This window comes from Palaemon carinicauda, chromosome 8, assembly GCF_036898095.1.
Source record: "Palaemon carinicauda isolate YSFRI2023 chromosome 8, ASM3689809v2, whole genome shotgun sequence".
Classification (NCBI taxonomy): domain Eukaryota; kingdom Metazoa; phylum Arthropoda; class Malacostraca; order Decapoda; family Palaemonidae; genus Palaemon; species Palaemon carinicauda.
This window is the reverse complement of record NC_090732.1, coordinates 57,057,422-57,069,568: the sequence shown is the minus strand read 5'-3', so window position 1 is coordinate 57,069,568 and position 12,147 is coordinate 57,057,422. Positions and strand designations below refer to the sequence as shown.

General features: G+C 32.4%; 1 protein-coding gene across 8 annotated transcripts in view; it reads left to right on the top strand.

Moving 5' to 3' along the window:
• LOC137645738 (muscle calcium channel subunit alpha-1-like) overlaps nucleotides 1–7,643 on the top strand; it is a 1,524,573-nt gene extending 1,516,930 nt beyond the window's left edge. For all 8 annotated transcript variants that reach the window (XM_068378633.1, XM_068378634.1, XM_068378636.1 and 5 more), the window contains 2 exons: nucleotides 1,615–1,745; nucleotides 2,760–7,643. In XM_068378633.1, coding sequence (XP_068234734.1) covers nucleotides 1,615–1,745; nucleotides 2,760–2,996 — 368 coding nt within the window. In that variant the 3' untranslated portion in view covers nucleotides 2,997–7,643. The remainder of the gene's footprint in view (nucleotides 1–1,614; nucleotides 1,746–2,759) is intronic.
• The last annotated feature ends 4,504 nt before the right edge of the window (nucleotides 7,644–12,147 follow it).

Below are 12,147 nucleotides of genomic sequence, written 5' to 3'. Positions count from 1 at the left end.
ACACTAGTGGGTGAGGTACTAACATCTCCTGTACATTAATGATCATGTAGGTCAGGGACAGCACAGGCACAAGTTCACACCACTTAACTGCATGTTCAGTAGACAAAAATAAAGTTCACTGCAATCATTTCCATTATCAATATTTTTAAAATTTTCTCTAGGCCTACTATTTTTATATATGTATATGTGTATGGATATGAATCTAGGTGTTTTTACATATGTATAGATATGTATTTACATATGAAGTGATATACACAGAGGAATGTACATATGCATATATGTAGAAATATTTTGCTTATCCTAATTTTAATGATTGCAGTGTAACTCTTTATATTTATAAACAACAGAAAGGAACAACTACTGCTACATCTAAGACAACTTAAATTCAGTGAGTCTGTTTTAGAACTTTTTTATATATATCTCAGACTCAATTCTAAGGGGCAATACATTCTTGGTGGCAATACTCTTTTTTTTAGATTTTTTTATTGGATGATTAGCCTTTCATAAAACGTGACCCATGTTACAGCTTCTTAATTGTGGTTTTCTGGCAAACTTGCCCCTGTTGTCTGCTTCATCTTGTGCTTTGATTGTGAAAACTTCTTTCATTTATAATAGGTATCATAGAATAGATGAAAAAGGGTAATGTGATAAATAGACTAAGGTAAACTATTGAGTACATTTGTTTTACTCTGGAATCAAAATTTTGGACTGCTTTCGATAGTGATGTCCAATCCCAATACAGATTCCTTAAGTAAATTGAAAATGCAGTTTTGATTCTTTGGTTAGGATTCAAATAACAGAGTATTTAGAATCTCATCTCCATCTCATATTTTCCTCCTGAAAAGCTCAACTTCCCATATTTTCTTCTTCCTAGTAATTTGCTGAATTAAACAATCTAATTTGATTTCAGTTCATCAGTTATGACCCTGAGATATGAGTTTATGGGAAGCCGATTTTCCTTAAATGCTCGTTGTAAAGGCTCAAAACTGATGTCACCATATGCACTTAATTTATTTGATAACTTCACTTAAGAAGTATGCCATCAGAAGTAATTGAGAAATTGCTTATTAAGATTAAGCTACTTTGTTTTACATCTCTTGCTCAAATCTGAGTTATAGTTTGATATGACCATAGCAGCACACATTTTCCAACTACCATGTCTTTTCAAGGAGCCCAGAAAGATATAAGAAAATGAAAATATAGAATGTGAATTATATAAGATAAAACTTAATTTGCATTATTATAATTCAAGATATTGACATAGATTCATATCAAACTTTAAAAAATGACAGTGCAATTTCGGAATTGAAATACTGATAGACTTAGCAGTTTTTGGAGTGTTTGCATATAATGGAAAATCAAACATATTTAACTTATTGATTACAAGACACTACATTTTTCTTTGTAACTTTCATAATTCTTTCAGAATTTATATCATGATAAGCTAAACTTTGCTTCATTATCTATTTTCTTTAGACCTTAATTCAAAAGCACTAATAAACTAGGATTCATACTTAGAGTTCTAGAAACTTCACTGTCACTTAGATGAGCAATAAAAAAAAAATTAGTAAATTCCAAGGTATGTGTAATGTTTTCTTTTTTTTTACCCGTCAGCAACCTCTCACAGTGAGAGCAATGGTAGCCTTCCTGGTGATCGACATTCTCAGAGTGTGCCGAGCAGTCCGAGAAGCGTTTCGAGACCTTATTCTGAGGTCGTGGGTTCAGCAGAGAGTTTGGTTGGCAGAGTAAGTAAAGAAAAAAAAATTGTCATTTCTTCATATGCTTGGGAGGGTACCTCTTTCTATGTGTCATAAACAGTGTACTGTGTAGATACTTTTAGTTTTTATCAATTCATTTGGACTCGTCATACCTAGGTGTCCAACCTCTTTATCTTTCCCCAATTTTCAGGCCCTGGAAGAGTATAGATTCTCTAGAAATAGGACAGGGTGATAATTCAGCTATCGCAGTTGTTGGAATAGCCTGGAGTTCTACAAAGTCAGTCAAATACCAAAGCTTTAGCAATTCTCCTTAAAGGTCCAGTCATTTGAAGAATATTTGAATTTCCGTTTCATTTTCAATTAATAATGCCAAAGAAGTATAGAAATTCGTTACATCAAAACATCTTGTATTCAACAATCAATAACATGGTCGTCGAATCCTTTTTAAGCTACTCATAAGATTTATATGAAAAAAAAGTGCTTCTAATAACAATTACATGGAATAGGGGGAAAATCAACAATAGGATTTAAGAGTACCAGTATCTTGGGCCTAATATTTAAACCCTTATCAGCTCTTTCATTGCTGTTTCCAATCATATACTCTGTGTCCTTAAATTCTATTTAGTGTAGGCTATTTGCTGGCATCATAAAATTACTGTCAAGAGTTTATGACTATCCTAACAAGTGCAACAAATCAAGCAATTAATAAAAAAAGACTAGGTGAATATTCTTCTATGACGCCTACAATTACATTGCTTTTCTAAAATTCTGTAGTTCTAGGAACCAGTAGTATGCTATTATTATTATTATTATTATTATTATTATTATTATTATTATTATTATTATTATTATTATTATTATTATCACCATTTGCCATCAATACTGACTTTCTGCAAAGGCTAAAAATAGATTTAATGTTAATAGCTGGTGTTCAATTACGATCTTAGGTATCATCAAAGTTATTGAGAAATTATTTGTTATCTTCCTCTACAGTTGTTTTTTTTTTTTTTTTTTTAATTTTTCGTAATTTTCCTTTTACAGGTATTGGCAGATCAAGGTTTAGGGAAATATTGTGACCCTGATTTCGTTAGAACCACTTCAAGAGAAATAGCAGAAGCCCTAGAAATGACTACAGAAGAAATGGATCGAGCTGCCCATAGTATCCTGTCAGCATCACAGCAAGAATTAGCTGCTGAGGATGCATCCCCTGAGCGCCTTCACCCACAAAGAGGATCCCTCACGCCTTCTAGACACCAAAATCATCAATCACCGTTATAGAAGAAAATATATTCACTAGGATTATAAACTTTTATATCAAGATTCATTGATGTATACAGTATCATCATTCGCATTTTCTCCTCTCAAGTTCTGGAAGACTGTGAAAAGCAACTGAAAGGCGCTTATGGTAGTTGTATTGCATCTCAGGCAAGGCTAACTTATGTGTAGTCTAAGTACCATCAAGATTCACCTCTGCTGTATGAAATGCAAAGAAAATGACAGAAGGGATAAAACTTGGAACGAAGGATACTTTCAATATTTTCAGATCATGAAATAGATAAAAAATAAAACTGTTAAAGAACAGTAGTGCCAATCTCCCAAACTTAAGGATCTGTTCATCCTTATATATTTGACCATGTCTTTTATGTTAAAATGAACTTGTATGATTTGAAGATGGCTAGCAACTACTGATAATGTAGCTAGTACATGAACTTGTAATAATGCTGTTCGTTAGTGTTGGATACACCTTCAATATGAACCATTAAACTCACCAGAAAAAAATGTCTATTGTCTGTGAACAATTCTTCACGTTGAAATTGTGTAATATACCAGAATTGTGTGGAGGAACTGTTCTTTTGGAGACCCATTTTTATACATGAGCAAAGGAGGCCTGAAAACAGCTATGAAGCTATGAATGTACATACCACTTTCCACATGTCGTCAGTCTTCTGATCACTTGAAGAAGTCATATCCTAAATGCATCCATGGCTAACTAAACACCTGTACTCTGTGTCTTGCTAATAACACATTGCTGTTTTGGTTAGCAAATTGCTATTTGCTTACAGGTGTAATTACATTTGTGATCACATAACCATTTGCTAATAAACGAGAGGAATCAAGAGTAGGTTTATACAAATATAGTTATAAGATGTGAAATTATATGTGTTTGGCTATGCAGATATCAGGAAGTAAACATGTTAACCATAATTGCACTGGGGTTTTGACCATCTTTAAGGGAAGCCGATGCTGTATAACCTCTACACATTTGAGTAGGGGTCGACTTATTAACCCAAAGTGCCTCTCTCAATTGTGATAATCTGTTGTTGTTTTCCTCTCAAAAAGTTTCTGAACAAGTTTCACTAACAGATGCTGAAATTTTATCTTCACATCACCCATTATTTCTTACTGCTCCTCCTAAAAGGGGAATGTATTTTTTTCAGAATTTTTCATTGAAAATTATTTTGTTCTTTTTTTGCCAGCTCAAAAGCTAGCAGATGGCTCACCCATGTTCCGTGTGAGTCTTTGTTGTTGTTGTAGTGAGTAGAAGTATAATCCTGTGATCCTAGAAACACGTGTGACATTTTTTCGTCGGGAACCCTAACACAACATTGCCCATCCCATGTCACTACTCATGTTTAGTCTGCATTCGCTTACTAAAGGAATCTCTGTTAGAAAACAAATCATAAATATGCTCAGAATAAAAGAAACTACTTGGACGAGAATTTCAGAAATGCCCAATGACCAAAGAAAATAAAATTAAAAATGGAGCTCCTATGAAAACAGAGCAGACGTGTACCACATGCATGATGGGCCATAATTTTCGTGCAGAATCTGGAAGGAGTCACTTTTTTGCTTAGTGAGAATGAGCAGAACTATTCAGGGTGTATGTGACAACCAAGTACCTAACATTATTTTTTCAAATGGGCTCAGTGAATATATCTATGATGTTGGCAGTTGGTTGGAGTTCCAAGTGTCCGATTTGTATTGATTTTGGACAAACAAGACTAATAATCTCTTGTTTTATTTGCATTTGTTATGGTGTAAAAATTCCTTTAACAACTCTGTAGGACTGTTAGTTTTATGAAAAGACTCTAAAGTTTATTGTACGTTTATATCCATATTTTTACCTCATTGTTAGAGGCTCTGAAAATTTGGGGAGGAAGAATTCCAAGCTAGAGAATTTCTGTACTTTTATTATCATTATTATTATTATTATTATTATTATTATTATTATTATTATTATTATTATTATTATTATTATTATTATTATTTCAGGTAATCTAAAACAATATTTATTGGATTAACAAGTTTGGTAAGATTGCAAATTCAAACAAATGTGACCTGACGTAGCTCTTAAGCTCAGTTTTTCGCGCACAATTACTTATAAACTGAGCTGTCTCACAGGGCCTTTGCTTGCTCACATTAACAACCGCCTCAGTTCCCTCCCCACTTTTTCAAATTCTCTTTTGTGGTGGTCAGGTGCTGGAGACTAAGACCACCTGAACCTCCAGTTGTGTCCCAGAAGAGGAATCCAGTCTCACATTATTGTCTTTTGTCATGGATAGGTGATTAGGGCCAAGTAGTCCTCTGTTTACTTAACTTATAGATGGAAAACCGAGAGATTTTAATGACTTATGATAACTGCAGCAATGATAATGTGACTGCATTGTATCATCATAATATGATCATAGATAGTTCATATTTTGTCTGGAATATTATAGCCTTGAATAGCCATAGTTTGTGGATAACACTTCCGAAGACCAGTGGTGCTCAATGACCATGACATATGTTTAGTGTTCCAACCTCATCATACGACTTTTATCTTGAATACTTTTTCAGCAGTTTATCTCCTTTATTTTCAAGTTCCAGTTGTTCATAATGATCAATAGACTGTAGAAAACCTTTTCTCCATTCTGGGATGCAATTGTGTTATGAAGTATAGATCCCTTGTAATGTTGACTTCTTTGTTGACCTTTGTGCTAGCATCTATATTTTGTTCCAAGATGGAATGGGATTCTCTGAGAACTAGCATTGAGGCCCTATACATATGGTTGGTTCTTATATTATTTTCAATGTGCAATTCCCCATCCCCAGTGGAATGAAGCACAACATATGAACAAATGTTTTGACAGGATGCACTCTCTTGCATGTGAAAAGAGAAACCTATTTTATCCATGAGCAAATTTTTAATTGCAGCATTATTTCATGAGAGCTTTCCAAAAGATGGTTGATTACAGGCAGACTGTATTATTCCATTATCGGAGAGTAATTGTGACATATATCTTAGTTATGCTGATGTCTGTGAAATGTGCTGTGTTTGTATATTTAAGTCTATTTGATTGGGGATCTTAGCAGTCTTTGGTGAAAAGGATCACATTCATGTATTTATTTTCAACGATCTGGCCGTTCCACAACCAGAATGGATTATACATTTCATTAGCATCGCCATAGCTTTCATTTCCCACAGTGATATATGTGAATTATTTGATAAATAATGTTATAATGTATCTTATCCAGAAGGTACTTCCTGTGTTAAATATGCATTTCATCTGTAATTATATTACAGAATTTTTGCATGTATACCATTAGGAGTTTATACAGATGTTACTGTTTTGTATATGTCAGTTCTGAAAGAAAGAAAAATCCCTGACATGTATACAAATTTGATAATCTTGTGTTATTGTTTTAATAGAAAGATATTTAAAAGAATTATCAATTTACTTTGTGGTTAATATTTTTTATTTTTCTTGGACATTTTTTGTCTTTAAATACTATTGGTTATTTATGCCATGGTGAAACGTCTAGCAATTTTTGTACCATTGCTAGATATCTCTGCTTATAAGTGGCCCATTTTTTACTGTAGTTTTTATATGAGGTCAGTATTAGATGTGCAGTTATGGTAATCTTTTAATAACTATGGAGGAGTAGCACATGTAAATTTCTACCTATAGATAAAATATGACAATATGTCTCACTGCACAAATATTGTTATTGTGAAATATTTGTACCTATTCAAAGGGGAATAACCGTCATCGTATGACAATGGTGACATATTTTCTACATAATTTTACTACTTCATCTACTTGTAATTAAAACACATTTACTGAAAAACTGATGCGAGTTGTCGTGCCTCCGATGGCAGTTCAAGTGATTTTGTACTTTTATTCTTATTTGAGTAAAGGCTATTTTCGTTGTGACCACTTAGGGTGTGAAAAAATAGCCCAAATCTGGACCAGAATTGGGACATTTTCCATTGTTTTGAAATAAATATTATACATATCTATGCATGCGTGTATGATGCACTGGGTACATATTTTTCATGCAATTTGAAAGTAAACTTAATTTTTTTAAATTGCACTACAAAATGGCATTGCATATACTATACATTCACAAGTAGGCTTACACCTTACATATAAGTGCAAACACCAAATCTTCAACAGTCATATATTATTGCATTTCCAATGTTTCAAGCCTTTACACAAAACAATCAAGCAGAAATATATATGAGGTGTTATTGTTCACTTTGGCAAACAAGAAAGTTTTTCATCCATAAGCACCATCTGGAACACAACAGCAGTCATTTGGTGTATACACAGACATGCAATCAATGTCTATATACAGTAGATGCCAGAATTATAATTTTAACTAAAAATAAAGCTGGAAATTGTAAATTATGATAAACATTTCAACTAGTCAGTGGTCAAATACCCCAAAATAAAGTCAGTTTGTCCTCGTGTTTATTCTTTTAACCTTTCTTTATTCCTCTTTATCTAATTATTCCCTTTTCCTTTTCTTTTTTTCTATAAATCACTTTGTTTGCTTGTTATATGTATGGAAGGAACAATCACAAATTTACATTTGGCAATTCTCGTCATAATTTATAAAGTGTTGTAGCAATTCTCATTTGGAATAAAGCCTAACCTTGTATTCGTATCTTATTTTACTTATTTTTCAAATGAAAACGAAATTTAGTTTTGAAAAGAATCATATCACGGAACATAATCACACATAAAAGTAGCATGCTTTGAACTTTATACTGACCAGTTTTTCATCACCAATGAACAATTCTCCTTTAGATTTTTACTGTGAAACACTCCAATAAATCCATCCTAATTCTGTAAGACAAAATGTAACAATAAAATCTTGAAGTAAAAGAAAATTGAAGTAATGATTAAAAAAAAAAAACTTTAGAAATATTTTTCTTGATTCATGAGATTACTATGTCCGGAATGTTCACTATCTGCTTGATAGAAACGATGTCCAACTTTTCTTTGGCTAGAAAATTAATAAATCCCTGAATCAATTTAAATCTTAGAATTCTATAGAATAAGCTGGCTCAGAGCAGTGAAACTCAATATTACCAACGATAGTAACAAGCATCTTGTACCACCACTGGGTAACCTATGCACTGTCATGCAAGACAATGAAACCAGCATTTTTACAAGACCCACGCATCATGTCCACTTGAATCAGGTCTGAATAGACAGGACCATTACTTAAAGAACCCACCAACAGTGATATCTACATCAAATCAAATGGCCTGCACATAAAACCGCTTTTATTTCACTATAAACAGCTTAAAGTTCAATTGCCTGCCAAAAGTTACATTTGAGAAACACAAACTGAAAATGCAAGACAATAATGGAAAAATGGTCAACAACAGCATTCAGAAGAAAATATACTTCAGCCAAGGATATTCACCAATACAAATTAACTCACACCAATGAAAACATGATACTTCTATTGTCTAAAACTCATAACTTCGTGGGGAGTCATTAGAACTCACACCGTTAAGATACAACCGCTAGAGAGTCATTGGGTCCTTTGACTGGCCAGACATTACTACAATGGATCCTTCCCTCTGGTTACGGCTCATTTTCCTTTTGTCTACACATACACTGAATAGTCTGACATATTCTTTCCACATTCTCCTCTGTCCTCATACACCTGACAACACTGAGATTATCCAACAATTCTTCTTCGCTCAAAGAGTTAACTGCTGCAAAGTAATTGTTCAGTGGCTACTTTCCTCTTGGTGAGGGTAGAAGAGACCCTTTAGCTATGGTAAGCAGCTTTTCAAGGAGAAGGGCACTCCAAAATCAAACCATTGTTTTCTGGCCTTGGATAGTGCCATAGCATCTGTACCATGGTCTTCCACAGTCTTGGGGTAGAGTTCTCTTGCTTGGGGGTACACTTGGGTACACTTCTCTATCTTATTTCTCTTCCGCTTGTTTTTTTTTTCAAAGTTTTATAGTTTATATATGAAAGATTTTATTCTAATGTTGCTGTTCTTAAATATTTTATTTTATTCGTTTTTACTTCTAGTTTCCTCATTTCCCTTCCTCACTGGGCTATTTTCCCTGTTGGAGCTGTCGGACTTACAGCATCCTACTTTTCCAACTATCGTTGTAGCTTAGCAAATAATAATAATTCATCTATCATAGTCAGTAAGAAAACATTTTTCCTCACTTTTCTGTAAATGTGTAATTGACAGAAGAGAAGCATCACTTTTGGAGAATCTAGTAATAGTATAACCTACCTAAAAAGAATGTATACAAACTACAGTAAGTAATACTAACAGCCTCTCTCGCTACAAGCAAATCTCCCTCTCTCTCTCTCTCTCTCTCTCTCTCTCTCTCTCTCTCTCTCTCTCTCTCTCTCTCTCTGTATATATATATATATATATATATATATATATATATATATATATATATATATATATATATATATATATATATATATGTATATATATATATATATATATATATATATATATATATATGATATATATACATGTATACATGTATATATATATATATATATATATATATATATATATATATATATATATACATATATATATGATATATATACATGTATATATATATATATATATATATATATATATATATATATATATATATATATATATATACATATCTGAAGGATTTGGCCAAAAAAAATAAAAAAAAACATTAATCGATCCTCCACAGTGGTTCTGTTCAACATAGAGGTTTTATGTAGTTGTTTCTCGCTGTTGCATGATGCAAGTCCGTATAGGATACACTTTTTCCTTCATTAAAATTTACCTTAAAGTTCCGTAATTGAATGAAGTTGTTTTTGACTTGGAACATCCTCTTTTACCCTTGCTATACCTATCCTGCGAGTATCAGTATTTTTTTCCTGAAACTCGCATGTACAACCTCTGGATTACATCGGATATCAGAATGAAAATTTTTGAAACTCTCATTGTTAATTACTTTACTGAATTGAATGAGGATTTTAATGTTTCTTTTCATTACAGTCACCAATTCTACAGCAATGAAATGCTGAATTCATATTACACAGTCCTCTTTCCTGCTGACTCCAGCTTCCTGCAAATTTTGTGTGTCCGTCAGTCTTTTTTTTTTCAATTTACTCCAATTAGAAAGAAAAAACAATATATATATATATGTATATATATATATATATATATATATATATATATATATATTTATATATATTTATATATTTATATTTACATTTATATATATATGTGTGTGTGTGAATATATGTATATGTATGTATGTATGTATATATATATATATATACATATATATATATATATATATATATATATATATATATATATATATATATATATATATATATATATATTTATATATGTATACATATATATATACATATATATATATATATGCGTGTGTGTGTGAAATTTCATATATATATATATATATATATATATATATATATATATATATATATATGTGTGTGTGTGTGTGTGTGTGTGCGTGTGTATATATTTGTGTGTGTGCGCGTGAGTATGTATGCGATTGTATTCTTGAGAAACTGAATTTGATAATTTACTTGATGAATTTTTTCAATGGGTAGTGTTGCTAATCAACCAGATTTCCGTAACGTCATACCATAACAAAGTGAACCACTTATTTAAGATTAGGCAAGATCCCAGTTAGGCATTCCTTCCTAAGATCGCCTCCTCACATAAATGATTATTATTATTATTATTATTATTATTATTATTATTATTATTATTATTACCAGCTAAGCTACAACCTTAGTTGGAAATGCAGGATGCTATAAGCTCAAGGGCTCCAACAGGGAAAAATAGCCCAGTAAGGAAAGGAAATAAGAAAGTAGATAAACTATATGAGAAGTAAGGAACAGTGAAATTAAGAAATTTTAAGAACAGTAACTACATTAAAATAGAATATTTTAAGAACAGTAAAAATATGAAAATACAATATTTTAAGAACAGTAACAACATTAGAATAGAATATTTTTAGAACGGTAGCAACATTAAAACAGATCTTTCATGTATAAACTATATAAAGAGACTTATGTCAGCTTGTTCAACATAAAAACATTTGCTGCAAGTTTGAACTGTTGAAGTTCTACCGATTCAACTACCCGATTAGGAAGATCAATGCATAACTTGGTCACAACGGGAATAGATCTTCAAGAATACTGTGTAACATTGAACCTCATGATGGAGAAGGCATGACTATTAGAATTAACTCCATACCTAATATTACGTACAGGATGATACTGTCCGGGAAGATCTGAATGAAAAGGATGGTCAGAATTGTGAAATATCTCATGCAACATGCATAACAAACTAATTGTATGACGGTGCCAAAGATTGATATCTTGATCAGGAATATGAAATTAAACAGACCGTGAGTTCCTGTCCAACAAATTAAGATGAAAATCACCAGCTGATGACCAGACAGGAGAACTATACTCGAAACTAGGTAGAATGAAAGAGTTCTTTAAAATAGATTGATCACCAAAAATCTTACAAGACTTTCTCAATGAGACAATTTTTTTGTGCAATTGAAGAAGACAGACCTATGTGTTTCTCAAAAGTAGATTTGTTGTCGAGAATCACACCTAAGTCATACAGAGTTAAAGAAACATTATCAATGCTGAGATCCAGATGATCAGGGGCAACTGTTCTTGACATACTTACAGTCATTCTTTGAGTTTTGTTAGGATTCAACTTCATGCCCCATAATTTGCACAATACACTCATTTTAGTTAGATCTCTATTAAAGGGATTCAACAACCCCCGATCTACATTCAGGAGATGGAACTAATGCAAAGACAGTAGCATCACCTGCGTATGCAACGAGCTTGTTTTCAAGGCCAAACCACATATGTGTATATAGTATGAAAAGTAATGAGCCAAGAACACTACCCTGAAGAACACTAGGTTTCACATTCCTATACTCACTATGGTGCCCATCAACAACAACTCTGCGATGTATTATGTAAAACTTCAATAATGATGCTAAGAAAAGACCCACCCACTCCTAACTGTTTGAGTTTGAAAACAAGGGCCTCATGATTAACACGGTCAAAGGCAGCACTAAAATCAAGGCTAATCATACGAACTTCCTGACGCCAATCA